Raw genomic sequence first — 23,637 nt, 5'->3', positions numbered from 1 at the left:
TGTTTCTCCAGACCCTGCGTTTATCTCTGCTTGCTGAAGAGGCTCTTGAAGGCGTTGTTGTAGTTCTTGTTAAATGCTGTGTAGATAAGGGGGTTGAAGAAGGAATTGGAGTAGCCAAGCCACAGGAATATGCTCTTCCAGATCGGGGGCAGGCTGCAGGCACAGAGGGGGCTGATGAGCTCGGCCAGGAAGAAGGGGATCCAGCACAGCACAAACACGCCAATAAGAATGCCCACCATCACGGCTGCCCGCTTCTCCTTCTGCTCCCGCCATGAGTCTCCGCTCATCTGAAAGGCCACCCCCGGGCGCCGCGCCGTGAACACCATTTTCGCCTCGCAGGGGGCCTCCTTCACCTTGGGACAAAGGAAATGTGCGATTAACACAGAAAACCCTACCAGTGGATGATAAGCAATGCGGGGCCGCTCCAGTGTGGCCAACATCTCCCCCCACGCAGCCTCACACAAGAGGCATTTATCAAAAATGCTGGGTGAACGGTGCCTGAAACTGTAGGTTAAAATAAGCCCTGAGGGTTCTCCGAGAGTGACTGTGGCAGTCCCCACAATGTCAATATGATCTAAAAAGAGAGAAAGCAATTTAGAGCGGGAGCCTGCGTGTCAGACTCTGGCTTGAGTCCCAGCCCCCCTGGCCATGTGTGCAGCTGGGTGAACGAAGTCCATTCCCCACTTAAGGACACCATGGAGGTGAACTAGGAAAGTGCTGGGTGTTCCTTTCACTACTCCTAGAGTGGGCTGGGGGCAGGGACTAGGACCCCAAACAGAACAGGCCCTGACCCAGGCCAGGCACGAAGTTCATAGCTGGAGAGGCAGCCTATAAACCTCACCATTGCAAGAAATTATGCAACCATGTGCTACATGGATTCAACTTAGATTTGGGGGTAGTTCTTACTACCTAGCTTTGGGGGCACCTTGGTGGCTCAGTCGGGTGAACGTCTGACTCTTGGTTTCGGCTTAGGTCATGATCTCTGGATTGTGCGTTCAAGTCCCGTATCAGGCTCTGCACTGAAAGTGGAGAGCCTGCTTGGGATTTGTCTCCCCCTCTCTCTCTGCCCCTCCCCAGCTTGGCCTCTCTCTCTCTCCCTCTCTCTCTCTCTCTTTCTCTGTCTCAAAAAAATAAATTTAAAAAAATTTCTAAAAATTTAATTTAAAAAAATAGAGCTGTAAATATTTTTGTGGTAATAATTCACTACTCCTTAAGGAGCTCCCAGCACAATGTCCACCCTGTCACCCACATCCTTTGGCTACCTCCTATTTATCTCTCAGGTCTTAGCTTAGAGGCCATCAACTGTCTCAGAGTGGCCTCTCTGACTCTCTAAACTCAATCACATCCTCCTCTTCCATAGCAATCTGTGTGGCTGTGGCTATTATATCTGCCCCATCCCTACTGCCACCCCAGTCCAAGCTGAACGACGGCAGGGACTGTGTCTTCCCGGTGAACCACTTGCCTGGTGGCAGCAGCCGGTACCTGACAGGTGCTCACGAAACAGCTGCTGCATTAATGAGGGACCATGACAACAGAACGGTCCGCATCTGCATCGCCCTTCCTTCCCAGACACTGCCAGCCCTGACCCGCAGTCCCCAGGGGCAGGAGGCCCCCAGGCAAGGGCTGCGTCTACTTAGACACCGCCAGACACATCGTGGCCAAGAAGCACAGTCCGGGACCCGCAGCCCATTCCCCGTCTGCTCTCACTGGGTTCGGATGGCCAAAGCCCAGCAGTGGAGGAGCCCCCGGGGGACCTGAGCCATGTGACCCTGGGACTCCACCCTGGGAACCGCCTGCGAATTCCATGTCCTCTGTCACTTCCTCCACCACCTCCAGCCCCTTTCGTTGGAAAATCGCTACGTCGTCAAAAGAGATCATGGAGACATGGACAGGGAAGAGTCCTGCGCATGCCTGGCCTCTTGCCGCCGCTTGGAGAGAGACAATGCCACGGCAAGTGATGCCAGCATGGGAACAAACAGCATTTCCCCCTCCCTGCCCTGTGCCCCCGCAGAGGCCAGCCAGAGCCCCTCTAATGAGCCTTTCCAAGGCTTGCCGGCCCCCGTGGGCAGGTATGAGCCCCAGGTCCCCATTCCTCTTTAGAAGAGACAGTCCTGACAGACTGATTCCCTCATTGTGGACCATCCTCAAGTCTAAGTCTGAGCCATCCTGAAGCCCTCTCATGAATATTTAACAGTCTACTGGGGAGAGACTCATGTTGTCAGAGCAGGAGCAGAAGTGGAAGGTGATGTGTTTGCTTCTCTCCCACTGGGCTCCACTCTGTAATGAGCCACTTCTCTGCTGACCTAAACAGCCACCCAAGCACTTGAGTCCCTCCTCTGGGTAAGGCAAATAACACATCCTTATTATGCTGAGGGAATGAAATGGGGTGAATTCAGGTCAAAGGGCTCCTGGGAGGACAGAAACAGAAAAGGCAAGTTCACCGATCATGTAGGTTTGAAATACCAGGCTTCCAGCACCGTGGCACATAGTAGGAGCCAAGTCTGTCCCACCGCGGCATCTGTTTGCTATAAGCCCACGTGCGTAACTTTCCACCTGAGCCTGCTACACCCTGTGCAGAGAGAGACGGGCAGGAAGACCTTAGAATCTTTCCAGAAACAGCTTCAAAGAAAGAGTCAAGCCGGGGTGATCCTGGTTTGCAAGGAGACTGGCTAGCTTGGCTTTTCTCCTTTGAAATGTAGTCTCCAAAGGGCGCTAAGGACAATTGTAGAGAACTGACTGTAAGACAGACACGGTGCTAAACACTTGTCATGGACGGCTTTCATTCATTCGCACGTCTGACTTGAGGGGTATTAAGTATCATTATTGTCTCCATTTTGGAGTTGAGAAAACACACTAAGAAGTTACATACCTTGTCCAAGGTCACCCAGTTGCTTCGTACAAGAGCTGGAAGTCAAGCTTGAGGATCTGGACCCGGACACCACGCTCTTAATCCCTATATGTTGTTCTGCGTGTTTAGTAAAGGCCATTGCTCTGAATAGGTTCTGACAGACCCTATCTCAAGGATATTTATGCCTTGACATTTTTTCAGAATGGGCATGAATGGCTTTCTGGCAATTTCTCTGGCCACCAGCTCTGGCCAGCCCTGCCCTTCCCCATCTCTCCTCTTTGGTCTTCTCTCTCCTCAGCCTCCTCACCCCATCTTCCCCCTACACGCCTGTCTGAAAACTGACCATCTGAGCTTTCAGAGGCCTCTGACCTCTGGTTAGAAATCCGCTAACATGCAGACAAGAATACGGGCTGGTGAAAGCATACAGAATCTCTCAATTCTCAGAAGTTTGGAGACGTCAAGTACCATGGCCAAGGCCACACAAGCAGGGCAAAGCAGAACCAAGGTGCCTGCCTAGTCTGTCTGGTTCGGGGCCTGGGGGGTTTCTCTCTGCCCTGCTGAGACGCGACCTAAAAAAAAATGAGCTTACCTGAACATCTCCGTGGAACCTGAGGCTTTTCCATCTACAAGTAATTAAGGACCAAATCTGCCAGACAATATATGTTCAGGCACGCATTAACCACCTGCTGTGTATATCGGGACTTGGTACTAGAATTTCCCATCAAGTCCCAATTTCAGATATTCTGTCCCCCCTCTTCCCATCAAGTACTCTGATGCCAGGGCCTTGGTTCTGAATTATCGTTCAGAATATTGTGTCACCACCAACACCCCAGGAGGGCAGGGACCACAAGTGTCCTGTCCACGGAAGAGTCCCTAGCGCTTAGCATCATTGATGGATATAGTAAAAACTCAATAAAAATCTACTGAACATGGAGATGTGTGGGAGAGAAGATTGTCTTGCATTCCCCCACATTTTGCTAGTGGAGAGACAGCCGTGGACTGGCTTCCAAACAGTGTTGGGAGGCAGAAAGGGTGTCTCTCCAGCGGAAAAGTGGACAGCTTAGCCCACAGCCCATTATAAAAGAGTCAGGTCTCCTAAGGGCAGAAGACAGGTGCATCTATCGTCCAACACTGGGCAGCACAGATTCGAGTTCTCGCATCCGGGAGTTTCTCTACAGTGATGCAAACCTATCGGGGGCACGACAGGTCACTCCCCTGGGAGTTGGAAGGAAAGGGGGACCAAGGCACACAGGAAGCTCAGGTGGGCCTGGGTGCCGTGAGTCATAAAGTCCTTTGACTTGGATTAGGAGTCTCCTGTCTTCTGCCAGCGCCCAGAAACAACGGCAGACCGACTGGGCAAAACGTCAGACCTTCCCGGTCCTTGACAGTTGTCTGGTACGTGGCCAGGTGGGTCCACACGCCCTCTTATTCAGTGATGACAGTAACCAGTAAGGAGGGGATGAGGAAACTAAGGCTCAGAAAAGTTAGTGATTGGACAGGATGACAGTCCAAGGCCCCATTTCTCCAGCTCTAACCGTGAAGACCCTTGTCTGTACTGTAGGCTCAGTGTGAGGATCACAATGAGACACAGTACACAGTGTGACCTCAAACATGTCACCTTCCGGTCCCCTTGTCCCTACCTTCTCCTCTAATAAAAAAAATTCTAGTGGGGCACCTGGGTGGCTCAGTCAGTTAAGTGTCCAACCTCGGCTCAGGTCATGATCTCATGGTTTGTGAGTTCGAGCCCCGTGTCAGGCTCTGTGCTGACAGCTCAGAGCCTGGAGCCTGTTTCAGATTCTGTATCTCCCTCTCTCTCTGACCCTCCCCTGCTCATGCCGTCTCTCTCTCTCTCTCTCTCTCTCTCAAAAATAAATAAAACATCTTAAAAAATTAAAAATAAAGAAACTTGTTTTTGAAAACTCCCCACTGCCACAGAAAGAGCCCACGAACATGTTTTATCCTCTAAAGTTGTTGATTAAACATCCGAACAAGAAACAGGAGACGAAAGCAGAGAGAAGTGTGGTCTCAATCACCCGTGGAGTAAACACGCCGTGTGCACCATGACTCCGAGGGTCAGGCACCCAGGAGGGCAAGATTCTGTGAAGCAGGTGTCGGGGCGACCACGCTAATCCCAGTGAGGAATCAGGCCCGACAGCCTCTGAGAGAGGACAGAGGACATAGAGTCCTGATTTGGGCTGAAGGCAACCCAGATTGTACCTGGAATGCATTTCTGACCAGAGCTCAGCAGGTCAAGACCGGGAAGGCCTGGGGCTCCAGTCTCTCTGCCCAGGGTTCACTGGGCTAGCCAGCTGCCCAGGGCACTTCCCAATGGCACGTGAAGGAGATAACTAGCCAAAAGGGCCCCTCGACTTGAACACAAACTCTCTAGCTTGTCCGATAACCTAAAGCAGCACATTTTCTTGGCTGCTTCTCCGGTGAAAAAAAAAGAAAAGAAAGAGAAGAAAAAGAAATTAAGGAAGTTTTCTTATAATAAATAAATAAATAAATATATATATATATAAAGAATGAATGAATGAATAAATAAATAAATAAATAAAAGCAGAGCACACTAGGCTTGAAAAAAAACAACTTTTCCTTCGTTGTCATTCTATTCCTAACAGAGTATCATTTGGCTAAGCTCTTGGATGTGATCATCACAGAAGGTACAATTGCTATCCCTCTTGGTTTTGGAGAGCATGGATTTTTGTGCAGAGACTAGTCGCCGTGGATTGGTTAAGGACCCACTGCGGTTGGAGCACCTGAGCAGCTCCGTCGGTTAAGCGTCCAACTTTGGCTCAGGTTACAGTCTCCCCATTTGTGAGTTTGAGCCCCACATCAGGCTCTGTGCTGACAGCTCTGAGCCTGAAGCCTGCTTCAGATTCTGTGTCTCCTTCTTTCCTGGCCCCTCCCCTGCTCCTACTCTTTCTCTCTCCTCTTTCTCTCTCCCAAAAATGGATTAACATTAAAACATTTTTTTAAAAAAGGATCCACTGGACTTAATACTGAGAAGGGGAATAGAGCTGTTTTTATCTCTAATATCATCTGATCTGAAGTCATCCCTCCCTTGTGCATGGATGTCAATGGAAGGGCCTCTGTTGAGGCCAGAGTTCATTCCTGACGTCCCTGGAAGTCCAGGACAGAGATTTTGTCACGGTGGGGCAGGGAGGGGGCAAGGGGTTGAGGGGAGAGGGAAAATGGAGAGAAGGGAGGTTTTGCCTTTTGCACATGTATGATCAGCTCTCAGTGTTCCGATACACCCTCCTGGGGGCCACGCCCTGATGACTACAGCTCTGCTTCGGAGAGTCACAGTTACTATTGCACTGTGGAGATGGAGGGCCAGTGGGGAGGAAGGCCCAGCCTCACTCTCCAGAGATGGCTTCAGGGAGTACCCTATGCAAATTGAGTGACTAAGCACCTATGTACGTTTCTGGGCAGCAAGTCCAAAGCTTTCTTTAATTTTCAAGCCAACTGTGACCTACCGAAAGGTTAAGAACCATGGAGTTCCGATCTCAGTGTTCCATTGAGAAACTCAATCTTCTCCAAGAACTACACGGATTTAAGCAGCAGCTCATGGCAAGGTCGTTGGTGAAGACACACGGCGCCTCCACCATATATGCCTATACCCCTTTTATTTCTCCTTCTCCCCCTCCACTCTTCCCCAACAATCTGATCAGAGAGAAAGGAGAAACGGAAGTCGAGGTGCAGAGATAGAATGAACATGATGATGTAAGGAAAACAAGCGAGACGTGTATAGAGAGGGGAAGGCCAGGGACATTTCCAAAGGGATCTAGAAAATGCTCCCTGGCATATCTAAGTACTTCTGAAGACAGACTATTAGGTGCCCATCTCAAGAGAATCAAACCATAAACCAGATTTTTTATTACCACTGATACGATTTGATTCATAAAATGTACTTGCCTAAAGTTAAAATAACCTTGCAGTCTGGAATGGAATGTGTTTGAGCCCACGAGTTCTTTTAATAGATGGAATCAGAACGAGGGCGGTGTCACCTTCCCCCACTGGAGCTCTGACAAAGGTGCAAGCCCACCAGCAGCTTGGTCTTTGGGGTGGTCTGGATGACAACTAACGTTGGACAAAGGACAAAATCATTAGGGACTCTGTGCAGATTCAGTCACCCAAGGCTCATGGACTATATGCTTACAGCACACAGACTTGCCTGTATTAATATAGAGAATTAGCTAAAAGAGGCAAATATTTTATAAGATAACATTAGCTAACACTCAGATCCAAGTTGTCACAAACCCTACAGCTCCATACTACACATTTATCTTGCCCTTTACAGTTTACAAAGTGCTGTCCCCTATACTATTCAGTCTCCCAGGACCATTATATTCCAGACAGACTCCAGGCAGAGCACCTATAAGATGTTATTGACTTTTTAAATCTATGGCTGTGGCTTACTAAAATTGACCCCTTGAGAACAGAGATTTTGCTTGTTCGTTCTTTGAACCTTTGGAGGCTAGCGCACTGCCTGACATATAGGTCAGTAATGGTCAATCAAGTAATTTTGAGCACCATCTGTGTATCTTACCATGGTGGTTTGAAAATCTGTCCACAAGTTTCCTGATCCTTCTCCAAAGGTGGAGCCTAATTTCCCTTCCCCTTGAGTGTGGACTGGAGTTGGCGACTCACTTCTAGTAAACAGAATATATGGGAAGTGATTGCATGTAACTTCTGAGACTAAATAGTAAAAAACACTTCAGTATCTTCCTTGCTGAGCTCTCCTGGGATAGGGGAAGCCAGCCGTCACATTGTGACAATGCGCGAGCAGCCTCAGGGAGACCTCCCACTAAGAGCCATGGGAGTAAGTCATCTTGGAAGCAGAGTCTCCAGCCCCAGTCAAGCCATCAGATGAATTCTGTTCCATCTGACATCTTGGCCACAACCACCAGGGCCCTTCGGTCCAGAAGCTCGAAGCCATTCCCAAGGCTGACCTACGGGAATGGTGATCTAATACATGTGGGTTGTTTTTTACCCCTAAGCTCTGGGCTAATTTGTTATGTCAGTGAAAAGTTAACTTGGCTACCTAGGATGGTGAGTAATAGAAGTAAGAGGGATAAAATAAGAATTCATTATTTATAACGTACAGGGGGAATTGTCAAAAATAATAACAAAGATAATACGGGAGCTGGTATGGACGGTTCACTATCTTCAATACTCCATATATACCATTACCTCATTTACTCTTCACAAGAATGTTATGAGGCAGGTGGCAGTATTTCCATTCTACCTGCGGGGAAATGCAGACTTAGATCACGTCACTCAGCTAAAGTGCTAACAAGGGGCACACAAAGAATTGAAACCCAGGTCTCCTTGCCCTCAAGTCCCAAGCTCTTAACCACTGTGCTCAGTCCCCCACAGCAGGTTTGTTGATTGAGTGAATGAGCGAAGGGCATCAACAAGGGCGACATGGTCACGGTCCTGAGCCTCAGGCGTCTTTGCCTCTGTTGGCCTCCCCTCTATTAAAAAGTACTAAAAGCACTATTTTATAACCATATTATTATAAAGACTAACATAATCGAGCCTGGATACATTATTATAGATTCATTGCTATGGTATTCATTTTCCCCGTAATTTTAAAAGAAATTAAAATTAAACCATGGAGCCCTTAAAAGGATGCTGGGCCTGCTTTGCCTAATGAATAATGAGACCTTGGTATCAACTTGTGTACAATCAAACAATTGAAAAGAAAAAAACTTTTTTTTTAATATATATAAAGTTTGTTTATTTATTTTGAGAGAGAGAGAGAGAAAGGTTCCACACTGTCAGTGCAGAGCCCGATGCAGGGCTCAAACCCAGGAACTATGAGATCATGACCTGAGCTGAAATCAGGAGTCAGATGCTCACCCGACTGAGCCACCCAGGCACCCTGAAAAGAAACAAACTTCTTGATGTCACATTTTGAAAGCCACATAGATAATCCCCATTGCTTTTGCCTTTTTCTCCTCAACAGTAAAGGGCACAGGGCAGTGAAAAATGATCACAGCCCATGGGGTTTGCTCTGTGGGGAGCAGACCCTACCGCATATGTGGTACTCAGTCTAGAATGCTGACAGAAAGGACGTCAGGGTAAGAATGAAGCCCACCTCCTGAGAGAAGCCGGCAGTGCCTCTGTGCTCAGGGGTGCGGTTCCGCTTTCCTGGAACGGACAGAGTTTCCATGCACAGTTTTGAGATGCTGCTCCCATACCCCACCTTGACTGGGATATGATTGCCTCATTCCTACGAAGGTCAGATGGCGTGGGCAGTGGGGCAGTGCTCAGGAGTTAAGTCCCCAGAGGGGCACTGAGGAATGACAAAGGAAAGAACGGCGACTTGAGGTCTGCGACCAGCCTCCGCTTCTCCACTCGCTAACTCTGTGGTCTTAGATGACCTGACTTTGTGGCGACTTCGTTCTATCAACTGCAAGCTGAGGCCTGGTGGCAAAGACAGCACTCACCAAATGTCCCTAGGCTCCCCTGGATGTCACAGCCAGTGGCTGGCCAGTGGACCAGGAACAGAGCTGACGTGTCCACTTGACAGGGAAGCAGTTAAAAGCCACTGTATTTCCATATCTCTTCCCCTTGCACAGCAACTTCAGAAGGCGGGTGTTAAGACCACATGGCTAGAAGATGGGAAGTGGTCCAGATCCAGGAGCTGCTGCTTGGAGGAGAGCTCTGCAGGAAGACTGCCCAATCCAGATCCAGGAGGATTCTGTGGGAGCACTCCCTGATCTAGGAGAGCTCTGTGGGAGGACTGCCCAATTCAGGGGAGCTCTGCGGGAGGACTGCCCGATCCAGGAGAGCTCCGCAGGAGCACTGCTGGACCCACACTGAACCCTGAGAATGAGATGAGCTGTCCATCTGGGGTGCATACGTGATTGATAGAGACTATAGCGCCAACCTGGCTGGGCCATGAAGCTTAAATAAGAAGACGACTATGAAGCATCAAACCAGTGTCCGGAAAAGGGGACCCCCTCAATAAGCATTTGTTTCTATCTCTACTTTCAAAAACTGCATTTTTGCACACACACACACACACACACACACACACACACACACCCGCCAAAGAACACTGCCCAGGAACACTGCCCAGGAACTGTTGCTGGTCCCTTTCTCATAATATTTCAGTGTTGGGACCAGGCCACAGAATTCAAAAGAAGATGAAGGATGTACACAGCCCTGTTACCAGAGGCCTGAAGGCTTCATATGTGCCTCATCACCCACAGAAAGCAGTACCGACATGTAGCAGGACCTGAATTCAACTAATCTTCCTTAGAGTGCCCGAAATGGCAGGTGATGGGGGGGAGGGGGGAAGGGAGAGAGAGTGAGAGAGAGAGAGTATTCCTGGCATGTTATTTTAAATTTCTGTTTTGGGGTCTCAGTAAGACTCGAGACTCCCAGGCCTGGCCTAGACTGATACTATATATCAGTATCTGCAAGAGAATTTGCAGGGTGCAAAGCAGGGAATGGCGGGTGGGGGAGAGGGGGGGAGGGACTGCTAGTGGAAAGTCACAATACTGGCCTTGCCCCTCCCCCCGAGCTCCTCCTCCCCACCCACAGGCCACCCCGGATTGGCCAGGCTCCTGTTCACCTGCAGGAAGGGGTCTGTCAAAAATAAACACCTAACTCAGGCTTGGCAAGCCTTTCTGGCCTCCATTTCACCATGATTTCTCTAGGCGCTCGCCAGAGTAATGTAGCTATTAAAAGTCAGCCCTACCTCGCAATCAGACAGAAAAGCTATAATCACCCCAGGCATTTCCAAGGGACCTTTCAAAGAACATCATTAATTCTGAATAAAGCTCTCCCTTACCAACACTTTCCAATTATAGTCTTGACATTCCTATTTTATGCTACAAAATCCCTCTGCCATTTAATGAAGAGGGAAAAAAAGCCTGCTTTTAAAAAACACATATGTTTGAGTAGCCTACATATCTGAGTTAACTTTCCAAAATTAAAACAAATGTAACAATAGAAAAATTTACCGTCTCTTTCTCTCCATCCCACCCCCATCGGCAGTCCCCCATAGGCACCCCCACACGCAGTAGCTCCCACCTCCACCGCCATTCATGGTTTCCACTTTCCAAAGTTTCATTTATCCGAGATCAACCGCGGCCCAGAAGCAGACAACCCTCTTGATTTATCCAGGTCAGCAGTAGCCTAATACTATGTCACAGTGCCTACGTCATCATCTCACTTCACCACATCAGGGAGGCATTTTACCATCTCACATCATCACAAGAGGAAAGGTGAGCACAGTAAAATATTTTGAGAGAGAGGCCACATTCACACAATTCTTATTCCCTCATATAATGTTATAATTGTTCTATTTTATTATTAGATATATTGTGGGGCACCTGGGGGGCTCAGTTGGTTAAGCGTCAGACTTCTGCTCTGGTCATGATCTCAAGGTTCCTGAGTTCGAGCCCCGCATTGGGTTCTGTGCTGACAGCTCAGAGCTGGGAGCCTGCTTTGGATTCTGTGTATGTGTCTCTCTCTCTGCCCCTCACCTCCTCACATGCACCCACACTCCCTCCCCCGCCTTGAGAAACGTTAAAAAATGTAGGTATGTTGCCCTTTGACCCCAGCCACAGAAATTTCTTACTTGACACATCTCCAAAGGCAAGGGAATTAAAAGCAAAAATGAACTATTGGGACCTCATCAAGATAAAAACATCTGAACTGCAAAGGAAAAAATCAACAAAACCCAAAGGCAACTGATGGAATGGGAAAAGATATTTGCAAATGACATATTGGATAAAGGGCTAGTATCCAAAAATCCATAAAGAACTCACCAAACTCCACACCCAAAAAACAAATAATCCAGTGAAAAAAATGGGCAGAAGACATGAACAGACACTTCTCCAAAGAGGACATCCAGATGGCTAACGGATACATGAAATGTTGCTCAGCATCCCTCCTCATCAGGGAAATGCAGATCAAAACCACACTGAGATACCACCTCCTGCCGGTCAGAGTGGCTAAAATGAACAAGTCAGGACACTATAAACGCTGGCAAGGATGTGGAGAAACGGGCACCCTCCTACATTGTTGGTGGGAATTAAACTGGTGCAGCCCCTCTGGAAAACAGTGTGGAGGGTCCTCAGGAAATTAACAATAGAACTCCCTTATGACCCAGCAATAGCACTGCTAGGAATTTACCCAAGGGATAGAGGAGTGCTGATGCATAGGAGCACATGTACCCCAATGTTCATAGCAGCGCTCTCCACAATACCCAAAACATGGAAAGAGCCTAAGTGTCCATCAGCTGACGAATGGATCAAGAAGATGTGGTTTATATATACGATGGAATACTTCATGAGAAATACTACATGGCAATGAGAAAGAATGAAATCCTGCCATTTGCAGCAACGTGGATGGAACTGGAGGGTATTATGCTGAGTGAAATAAGTCAGGCAGAGAAGGACAGATATCATATGCGTTCACTCATATGTGGATCTTGAGAAACTTAACAGAGGACCATGGGGGAGAGAAAGGGGAAAAAAGTTACTCACAGAGAGGGAGGGAGGCAAACGATAAGAGACTCTTAAATACAGAGAACAAACTGAGGACTGATGGGGTGGGGGAGAGGGGAAGGGGGGTGATGGGCATTGAGGAGGGCAATTGTTGGAACGAGCATTGTATGGAAGCCAATCTGACAATGAATTATATTTTTAAAAAATTAAAAATAAACCTAAAAAATGTAGGTATGTTGCTAATCCCTGTGCCTAATTTATAAATTAAAATCTATCAGGATTTCCTATGTATGGGGAAAAAACAGGATATACAGTTCAGGGCTAAGTTTTCAGGAATCCACAGGTAGGTGGGGGAGGGGTGCTCAGAAGGGATCCCTGTTGGCAAAGGGCAACCACTCTATTGTATTTGGTAAGAGGCAATAAGTCTTGTTTTTATTCTGAGCCTGACCACCCCCATTAACAGGGAAAGCCGGGGGCTTGGGCGGTGAGGAGGGGGCTGGCATCTATCAGGCCCTGGCCAAAGGCAGAAAACTCCAACTCTAAATATAATCAGAGACGGTTCTACCAAATGCGGGTCCTCCATCTCATTCATGTCCAGGGTTGTTCCCGCCCAGTGCAGAGGACTAGGCAAAGCCTCAAGGATCTTTATTCCAACCAGCTCTGCCAGCTCCCCCTCCCCCCCCCCCCCCGGCCATGCTCTGTGCCAGGTGCCTCACAGTCTTCATCTCCTGTGTTCCTTTCTCACCAAGAGCCCCGTGAAGCACGAATGAACGTGTTTAAAGATGTGGAAAAGAGGCCCACAGACATGAAGGAACTGCCCCAGTGTCCCAAGCTGGGATTTGAACTCACGTTCTTATCTTGCTCCATAGTCACTAGAGGAAAGCACTGAGGTTGGGGTAGGGAAAGCAAAGTGATGCCTGCGTTCTGTTTTACGCTCACTTCCCTCTTTGGCGGGGAGCTGGCTGACGGAGAGTCGGGGTCTGGACCGCAGAGCACGGACCAGGGCGTGGTGGGGACGAAAAGTACAGGAATGTGCTCATCTGCGGGACGCAAATATCCAGCCCGCTGCCGACCCGCTCTGTTTTGTCCGGGACCGGGAAGTTGGCGGCTGTACGATTCACATGGACACAGTCACTCCGGGGGAACGTAACGGAGGGCGCGGCCCATCGGCTGTGCCCTCACTGCTATCCGGAGACGCTGCCCCTCCGAGCCCCCCTGAGCTTCGTCCTTTGGCGATGGGAGCGCCCCCGCCGGCCCTAGTGCGCGGGTGGTGAAACCCCTTCCCCCCGCGCCGGGTCCGCAGGGCCAACCCGTGAGCGTCAGGGGCCTGTGATGGAGGAGCCCCTCGGTGCGCGCTTCCGGAGAGCGGACGGCAACTCCCGGTGCGCTCCAGGTGCGCTGGCGGTCAGCCTTTCGGCGCGCGCCCCAGGTGTGCGAGCTGCAGCCGCCAAGTCTCCCAGCGGCCAAGCTGCCCTCCCCACACAGCGCCCCCTCCTCCGGCGCCCCCTGTGCCCCCGCACGCTCCTCACCTGCACGGTGGCGGGCAGAGGCAGCACAGCCCCGCGGCGGCGGCCGAAACGCAACTTGGCCGCCTTGTAGATCTTCCAGTAGACGAAGAGCACCACGCCAAGAGGCAGGTAGAAGGCACCGCAGGTGGAGAAGATGGCGTAGGAGGGCTCTTGGCTCACCTGGCAGCGCTGGCGCCGTGCGTCGTACGCCTCGCCCCAGCCGAAGAGGAGCGGCGCCAGGGCGATGAGCGCCGACAGCGCCCAGGTGAGCGCGATCATGAGCGCGGAGGCGCGGCGGCGGGTGCGCAGCGTGTACTGCAGGTGGCGCGTGATGGTCCAGTAGCGGTCGAGGGCGATGGCTGCCACGTTCCAGATGCTGGCGGTGCAGCACAGCACGTCAAAGGAGATCCACACGTGGCACAGGCTCCGACCCAGCAGCCAGCGTCGCCCGGCCGACAGCTCGCTCACCAGGCTCAGGGGCATCACCAGCGCTGCCACGAGTACGTCCGACACGGCCGTCGAGGCCACCAAGTTATGAGGCACGCGATGGAAGGCGCGGACGCGCAGGATGGTGACCAGAACCAGCAGGTTCCACAGGAACGTGGCCGCGATCAGCAGCACCAGCAGCGTCACCACCAGCACCGTGAAGACCGAGAAAGGTGGCTCGCGGCCGGGCAGAGCGGCCCCGCCTGGGGTCGACCCGCTGACCCCGCCGGGGCTTGGGCTGATGCTGCAGGCCTCGGATCCCAGGGGCAGGGCGACGCCGGTGGCGGCCACCGTGAGGTTAGCTGTTTCCATGGCGCGCGGCGTGCGGGATCCTGGCTTCCCCGCAGGGGACACGCGCGCGCCGCCCCGGGGTCCGTGGGCACCGGGTGGGAAGGGGTCGCTGCGTGCCCTGGGAGGACAGAGAGGGATCCAGGTCGCCCCACCCTGTCCCTCTTTGGACCGCAGCACCCCCCCCCCCTTTGGGTGCTCTGCCTGGAACCCTCGTGGGACCTCTTTTCCGGTGGAGGAGAAAAGAGAGTGGGACCCCTCTGGAGTCCAGCTCAGCTCGGCGCGCAAGTCCCTCCCACCTCTCTGCGCCGTCCCCGGGGCAACGGGCTGTCACAGGGCTGAGAATCCGGGAGCGCCGCGGAGTGTCCGCGCGCAGGGGCGGGTTTGGAGAGTTGCCCCAGGAGCCGGGCTGCACCCGGGTGGGCGGCTGGGGGTGGCCCGGGGACCTGCCGGCACCAGCCAGGCCTTCGCGCAGCCCCGCCGGTCCCCCTCCCCCACCGCCCTCCCGCCTCCGCGGGGCGGAGAGAACCCCTAACTGCGGTTATCTCCGGGGAAGGTTCATGATCGCACTGAAATTCCGTAGCCGCCGCCTTCTCGGATCCCTCGGACCGGCCTGGTGGCACGGCTGGACGTCGAGAGACAGAGGCGCCCGGCCTCTCCTGGCCAGAGGAGTTGTTTCCTCCAATCACGCAGGATCCTACGTATACCTGAACTAGGTGCCGAGGTACCTACAACAGCAAGCCCCTAAAGCCGGCCGCGTGGTGTGGCTCCACTCGGAGCACTTGTGACTGGCAGGGGCTTCAAGGTGCCTCGGGAAGTTCACGCCGGGAAGAAAGAACGAGGCTTCTAAGCAGTTTGGCAGAGACCCCCAACGGGAGCGCTTACAACCTGTCCGCTGACCCCAATCCTGCCCGCGTTAATAGCAGAAGCCTTTTTTTTTTTGGTAGTGAATAAATCTAATTTACGGAGAGCCAAATAAATAAAGCGTTCTCTAGCTCCCTATTCTGCTTTGTCTCCACAACACTTCATGAATTGACATCATGTTGTGTATTTCGTCTGTTTGTTACCTGCCTTCCCCACTAAAATGTAAGTTCCTCCTAGGCAGGGAACCTTCTCCCTGCTGTATCTTAGCATCCAGTTCTGCGCATGTAGAAGGTGATTGGATACATCTGAAAGGATACTTGAAAAATGAATGAGGCAAGGTTGGGAGAGGGGATCCATAGGCCCTGAGTGCCCCTCCCTGTTCCCCTCGGGCGCTGACTGCTCACTGACCAGGCCACTTCAGAGAGTTGTGTTTGCAGCAAGCAACTATAACAGATGAGGTGACTTCTCCCTCTGGGCAAAGGGGATCCCCCAAGTCCAGTGTTCTTCTCCTGTAACACAGTCCCCTGCCTGTCCAGGCGTCATCACAGGCTCTTTCTATATCCCCCGTGGGATTCGGGGAATGTGGGGGGCCAGCACAAACGAACTCGGAGCTCAGGCTTACAGCTCTTGCCCAGAGGAATCAAGTCCTTTGTCTCTGACCCACTGCAGTCACGTCTTCTGACAGCATCTGTGAACCGTTACCCAGTAGTTTGTTGCTTGCACGTAAGGTCAAATCTGCCACCCCACACCGTACCCCACAGGCATTCTGCTTGCTGATTTTTAAATTACAATAAGCAAAATTATTTTGCCCCTCTGGGATTTTTCTTGATACATTTCCTTCCAAATTTAATAACTGAGTTAAAACGTAGTTAGAGTATGATTGTTCTTTTTACATATTTCCAAATCGTACCTCAGAGAGGTTGAACGGATTTATTGTTTTCGTGGCCCCAGCTCTGGAGAAGCAAGAGAGAGAAATTGACAACCTCGCCACAACCAATTTTTCTATCACTAGAAGGAAAATATTTAATTGGTGTATGATAATGTATTTTGTTTTCATTTGTGTTTCTTCAATGGCTAAACATCCTGTGTTTTCCCACGTGGCGATTCAGTTTCTATATAGTCTTGTGTGGATCTGCTCATCCCATTTTAACTACTTTATACTGGAATCCAGGTATTGACCTTATGAATATTGATCTATTGCAATGTAATTGGGGAGCAGATTTTCATTAGTGCTGTTGTCACATACCTTTTTCTTTGCATTTATTCCATTACATTTTGTTGAATAAAGTTTTCTCTTTTTTTATTTTTTAATGTTTATTTTTGAGAATGTGAGAGAGAGAGAGAGCACGAATGGGAGAGGGACAGAGACAGAGGGAGACACAGAATCCAAAGCAAGCTCCAGGCTCTGAGGTGTCAGCACAGAGCCTGATGCAGGGCTTGAACCCGTGAACCGTGAGCTCATGACCTGAGCTGGAGTCCTCCGCTCAACCGACTGAGCCACCCAGGCGCCCCAAATAAAGTTTTCTTTTATAGAGTAGGACACATCGATCCTGTCTCCATCAATGTCCTTAATTTACTCTGTCATCGTAAGTTGCTTTCCTGCCCTCTATTGCTACTATTAAAGTTTATGAATAGATTTAGAAATTTCACTCTGATTCCTCTGGAGTCATGTGTGACACAGAAAACGATGGTGTTTGGGCCTTCCCATCCCCACACTGGGTGTAATCCCATCCAGGGAAGCTCAGTCCTGATTATTGAGAGGAAGACCTGATCCTGGACCCCTGTCATCTCCCAGACAACAAAATCTATCTGATACCAGAATACAGCAACATGTGCCAACAGCTGATTACAAGTATAAACAAACTTTTCTGGTCTTACTGGGGGAGAGATCTTCCCTCCAGTGAGGAGGAGCAGAGAAGGCCTCCTGAGGGAGGCAGATTTTGACCTGGACATTAAGAGGCAGGAGCGTTTTTACTGACATAGGTAGGGGGGAGGGGGGCGGAGGAGGAGGGACTACCCATTAGGAAGAGGGTGAGCAAAGGCTTGGAGGCTAAAGAAAAACACCAACATACCAAACACACCAACAGAGAATGATCAGGAAGTGCCCAATGTTGCCTAAATGATAGTTAATTCCATTTTGGCTTGTCGGTTTTATTTTTTAAGAAAACGCAGTGAGAGCAGTTCTGTCATCATTAGTCAGCTGATCCTTCTATTTCTCTTTTACTACTTTCATTTCTCTCCCATGATTTTGTTTCTGGATTGTTTTTGCTGTTATTAAAAAGCATACATTCTTAGATATTATTGCCTTTGTGTTCTTCCAGATGGTTTTTTAATATCATCGTATCAGGCTTTTTTTCTATTTTTTCATTAAGTCTCAGGCCAAGTGTTACCTCCCTTGAGAAGGTGTTCTGATCCCCACCTCTGCCACACCCCCAGACGTGGCTACTGCCCTTGCTCTGACCAGCCCCCTGGAGGCCACTCCTGGGACAGAGACACATATCTGTCTCTCTACTAGTTAACAGGGTCCTTGAGGGTATGGTGGGGCCTCTCCCCGCTAGCTCTTCCTCCTGGCATTAACTCAGTGCCTGGTGTGGCTAAACCTGCATGGAGGGAGGGAGGGAGGGAGGAAGGAAGGGAGGGAGGGAGGGAGGAAGGAGCTCACTGAAGATGAAGAGTTGAGGGTGTTTAAGGATATCAGGGAAAATATCATAGAAGGTGAGGAGAAGGGGTCTGTTAATCATGAAGTTAAGTAAAAGTGAAGGAACAGTGAATGAAAAGGGAGGTAATAGAATTTCCAAACAACTGAAAGACAAAAAGCAAACATATTTGTAGTCAGGGAAGAAGTCAATGCAGGGTCCAGAAGGATTCCCATGTCACAGCTCAAACTTCACCACCTCAGAATAGTCTGATTCTTTAGTTCTCAACCTCAGTGTGTATCCAGGGAGCTCATTAAAACCCAGATCGCTGGGATGCCAGAACCCCCCGGTCCCGGGGTTAGGTCTGAGCTGGGGGCCAAGAGTTGGCCTTTATAACCAGCTGCTGCTGCTGATCTAGGAACTTTCAGGACCACTGGCCTAAAGCGGGTTTTCAGCCATTTTCTATCCACTTTCCATTTTCTTGATGTAACTCATTAACCCTCACTGAATGGCAAGCACTTTATATAAATGAACACATTTAATTTTGACAGTAATCTTATGAGATACTTTTTACCTCCATTCTACACATGAAGGAAGCATCAAGAAAAAGTAGAGAATGGCACCAAAAGCATGTCGCTAGTTAAGCTCTAAAGTCTGACTACAAGAAATGTTAAATGCTATAAAGAAGTTGGGGGGGGGGGGTGTCTGTCAACTGTGGGATCATGGATGAGCTATTTCCAGGCTTATAGTAGCACATGTCTCAGAGGATTGTTGGATTAAAGGTGTTAGTTCACAAAAACTATTATTATAACTATGATCTGAAATACATAGGATTCTTTTTTAAAATTTTTTTTAATGTTTTGTATTTATTTTTGAGAGAGGAGAGCGAGAGAGAGTGAGTGAGCATGCACGGGTAAGGGGCAGAGAGAGAGAGGGAGACACAGAATCCGAAGCAGGCTCCAGGCTCTGAGCCATCAACACAGAGCCCGATGGGGGCTCAAACCCACAAACCACAAGATCATGACCTGAGTCGAAGCCAGACACTTAACCAGCTGAGCCACCCAGGCACTCCTAAAATCCATAGGATTCTTAATGGTCTACTCTCCCAACTAGAACATAAATTCCATGAGGATGAGGAATTTGTTCTGTTGGTTGCTGGGACCCCACAAGAAAACCTGATATACGTTTCACCCTCAATAAATACATCTTGTTCTATCGTCTTTTGCCAGACAACCTTTCATTTTAAAATTAACATTATTCGGGGCGCCTGGGTGGCTTAGTCGGTTAAGCGTCCGACTTTCGCTTAGGTCATGATCTCACGTTTGTGGGTTCGAGCCCCGCGTTGGGCTCTGTGCTGACTGCCAGCTCAGAGCCTGGAGCCTGTTTCAGTCTGTGACTCCCTCTCTCTCTGACCCTCCCCTGCTCACGCTGTCTCCCTTTCTCTCCTAGAAATAAAAAAAAAATTAACATTATTCATATTTTGAGATTCTGCTTTTATATCTGCATATACACATCTAAATGCATTTACCACCTCCACCTGGGTCAGCGTTTCTCACCGGAAGCACTAACTGACATATTGGGTTAGATAATTCGTTTTTGTGTGTGGCGGGGGTGGGGAGGGCACTGTTGTAGGATGTTTAGCAGCATCTTTGACCTCCACCCACTAGATGCCAGTAGCAACCCCTCAGCTGTGACAACCGAAAGTCTCCAGACATTGCCAAACGTCCCCAGGGTCAAAGTTGCTGCAGGAGAGAACCTCTGACTTAGGCCAATCAGACATCTCTCTCTAGTTGGCATCTCCCCTCTGGAAAGTATTGCTTGGCCATGGGAATTCATAGTCCTTCTAGGTTCCCCTCCTACGGTTTCCCAAAGAAAGCTCTTCAACATTGGCATGGTCCCCACATGATAACCTATGTTTACAAGGAATCACACAGAAAGCTCTTCAACATTGGCATGGTCCCCACATGATAACCTATGTTTACAAGGAATCACACAGAAAACCACCGGGTGCTGGATATGGCTGAATCACTGATTTGCAAGGCTTAGCCTCCTCCCTCCATGTGGGGGTCTGCAAAGATCTCTCTCCTCTCTGGAGTTCCACCTCAACGCCTCAGTCTTCACACTCCTTAGCTCATTTCTGGGGTGCCCAGCCCCCAGGATGGCTCCTCCCATCAAGAATAAATGTTTCTCCTCAGGCCTCACCTTTGTTCTTCCCTCACCTAGACAAATACCAGATAAAACCCCAGAGATCAGAGTTATTCAATCCACCACGATGCCTGATGTGAAGCTTTTTTTTTTTAATATTTTTATTTATTTCTAGGAGAAGGAGAGAGAGAGACAGCGTGAGCAGGGGAGGGTCAGAGAGAGAGGGAGACACAGACTCTGAAGTAGGCTCCAGGCTCTGAGCTGGCAGTCAGCACAGAGCCCTACGTGGGGCTCGAACCCACGAACCGCGAGATCATGACCTAAGCGAAAGTCGGACGCTTAACTGACTAAGCCACCCAGGCGCCCCCTGATGTGAAGCTTTGAGACGGAAATATGAGGGCACCTGGGTGGCTCAGTCAGTTAAGTGTTTGACATTGGCTCAGGTCATGATCTCATGGTTCATGGGTTTGAGCCCCGCATCGGGCTCTGTGCTGACAGCGCAGAGCCTGGAACTTGTTTCGGATTCTGTGTCTTCCCCCCCCACCCCCCCCCCACCCCCTACTCGCACTCTGTCTCTCTCTCTCTCTCAAAAATAAATAAACATTAAAAAATATATGAAATGAAGGCATGCACTGCATCCTTCTGGCTAAGGTCCCAGCACCATTTTGCTCCTATCACAGATGGTTAAGCTCTGAAACAAGCATGCTTCTGCATGCACTCGCCCCCCTCAGGAATAAAATAAACAAAAACATTTCAAGGACAGTATAGTCTAAATCCACATTTGCAGGTATTTTTCCCCCCTGAAGGGAACAAGATCAGCAGAGAAGAATTCTACACAGAGGAAAAATACTCTTTTATCGGGCCACACAAACCCATTTCCCTCCTTGTGCTTCCCAAACCTCTCTGTTCCAAAAGGATTGCCCATTAGCCTTGGCATAACTAAAATGCTCAAAAGAGCTGCCTGCCAGTAAAGGTGAAATGGAGGCCTCCACCTCCAGAAAAACCAAAAAGCAGCCTGCAAACCTTAAAATGGCCCTCTCTCCCCCTCACACCCACTGCTTGTCTTTATCAAGGTTTCAAAAAGCATGTAGGCCAATCTCAGCTAGGTACCCCATTATATCTACAGTTGGAAATGAATCTAGAGGCATATCCTCTATACATTAACATATGTCACACTATCGTCTGCCTTTATGAAACTATCTTCAACCGCATTTCTTCATTTATGTCTTACGTTGAAATTTAATACTTTAAAAAAAGGCACATTCCCCTTCTCTGCTGTAAAACTACTATCATTGGTCCTCTGCCATCCGGAGACCTGCCTTCTCCTTGGGGCTGGAGATGGTGGTCTTTCCCTACCTCCTGCTCAGGGAGAAATTGCTGGCTTCTGTGTTGGTCCCAGCCTTCCCACTACTGTGGCGTTTGCTTTTGAATGAAAGCGGGCGAAGATAATTTCTCCAGATAAGTGATGGGCTTCTCTCCAACCTGCTATCAAAGTAATGTTAATAATCAGATGGGGATGGCAACGAGAAAACATGTTCCGGGAAACATTTAGGCATAATTGGCGTTTGTTTTTCTATTGTGTGGGTGTTGGAGCTAATTTGTTTGCAGGAATGTGGGGAGATAGTGCCTTAGCTAATTGTTCCTCTCACTGTTCTTGGAGTTTTAATTAGCAGATGGGTTCCTTTTTATTTTTTTTAATTTTATTTGTTTTCTTGTACTGCTGCTTTCTTTTACACAGCCAAAGGTAGCTGTGTTTGTTTTTCATTTTTACATTTCCATGCATTCCAACCTACACCCTTAAAAAAAAAAAAAATCTCACCTTTCTGGCTAAAGCAGAAGCCTCTGGCAAAGACACTTGGGCCAGAGCTAGAAGTTCTCCAGAGTGGACGCCGCTAATAAAGGAGGCCCCTGTCCCAGATGCTGCACGGACATGTCTCATCCCAGCGTGGATCCATGGCAGGCAGGCGGCTGAAGACTGCCCGACTGAGCAGTGTCCAGGCTCCATGGTCTGTTCCCATTCGAATCGTATTCCCTCTGGCTCCTCTTGCTACTTGTTGGGCAAGTGGCTTCATCAGAGGCAGGGATAGAGGCAGAGTAAGGTGGGGAAGCAGAGAAGGTGCATGTAAGAGAACAGTAAGCAGTTCACAGGAAGGCAAAATTGACAAGGAGGGCTATAACAGGGTCTGGAGTTACCTCCATTTCTCCTTAGAGGCTAATTTACATCCCACATCCTTCTCTGAGCCACAAAGGAGGAAGTGATTCAGGCCCAGATCCTGTAAGTGAACTACCCAGCTCTAGAATGACCAAGAGTTGGGATTTGGAACTCCCCAGGAGCAAAAGATAAGAGTGCTTAAACCACAAAATGAACCCAAGAACTCCAAGGCTCTTAATGTGGAAACGTGAATGAGGAAACGCCTCATTGTGAGAAGTGTAGATTAAAAACATAGATCAAGAAAGGTGACACTCAGTAGATTTAATGTATAGATTCATAGGATGAATGCAGAGAACCATAAAGACGTCTCTTACGTACCAACTGGTTGCTTGTGGGTGAATTTGAAAAAGTCATGGGTTTAAGTGTAGATGCTAAGAGAAATACCTCACTCGCCGTTCTACCTCACACTCCTGGATGTAAACCCCAATTCTACCCACAATCCTTGGGGGTAGAGGCACGATGATTTCTGGAAGCCCCAGAATTTCATTCCAGGGGATGGTTCCAAGATGACTTCAAATTCTTGGTTCCTATGTCCCTGCTGTGATGATTAGCCCCTAAGCGAACTTCAGAGGGGGAAACAGGGAATAATCTTTTCAAATGACCCTGATCACCAACGACGGGGCTCATCGTGTACAGACACCCTCTGCCTCTCTCTCACTGGTATCTTCTCTTTGCTTCAGTTTGATTTCTTGTGTGGGTGGTAGGAGAATCAGCCCCATGCCTCCTCCACATGTTTATAATTTGTGATTCCAACACAGTTCAGACCCACTTTATCTCGATAAGTCTAAACCTTTCTTCTGGCCTCTACAGAAATTCTAGTCTCTGGATACTCTTACACTTTAGGCAAACTTAACTTTTTACCTCTAAAAACACCATTTGTACAGTGGATTATTTTTCTTCTATGAAATTTTTCTTTCAGTCTCTCAGGATTACAGAGGAAGCACAGGATGATAACCATTCCCTTTCTTTGTTTTGCATGCATTTTTCTTTATGCCTCTCCAGATGCTTTTTCCTTTATTTTTTTTTAAGTTAATGTATTTATTTTGAGAGAGAGAGCACAAGCAGAGGAGGGGCAGAGAGGGGGAGAGAGAGAATCCACACTGAGCATGGAGACTGATGTGGGGCTTAAACTCACAAACTATGAGATCATGACCTGAGCCCAAATCAACAGTCAGAT

General features: G+C 49.2%; 1 protein-coding gene across 1 annotated transcript; it reads right to left on the bottom strand.

Moving 5' to 3' along the window:
• LOC120246092 (5-hydroxytryptamine receptor 5B) lies at positions 1-14,627 on the bottom strand. The gene is made up of 2 exons (XM_039253414.1): positions 13,851-14,627; positions 1-353 (listed from the first exon to the last, which is right to left on the bottom strand). The coding sequence occupies exons 1-2, from the start codon at positions 14,625-14,627 to the stop codon at positions 21-23; spliced, it is 1,110 nt and encodes a 369-aa protein (XP_039109345.1). The 3' UTR covers positions 1-20.
• Between the last annotated feature and the right edge of the window lie 9,010 nt (positions 14,628-23,637).

This window comes from Hyaena hyaena, unplaced genomic scaffold, assembly GCF_003009895.1.
Source record: "Hyaena hyaena isolate Hyena2069 unplaced genomic scaffold, ASM300989v1 scaffold_448, whole genome shotgun sequence".
NCBI lineage: Eukaryota > Metazoa > Chordata > Mammalia > Carnivora > Hyaenidae > Hyaena > Hyaena hyaena.
The sequence above is the reverse complement of the archived record's forward strand: the minus strand, read 5'-3'. Positions and strand labels throughout refer to the sequence as shown.

Bases quoted from the DNA above. Each gene is read 5' to 3' on its own strand.
- LOC120246092 (XM_039253414.1), bottom strand. From the start codon at position 14,627: ATGGAAACAGCTAACCTCACGGTGGCCGCCACCGGCGTCGCCCTGCCC. The intron at 354-13,850 runs GTGAGGAGCGTG...CTTTGTCCCAAG, and splicing joins CTCTGCCCGCCACCGTGCAG to GTGAAGGAGGCCCCCTGCGA.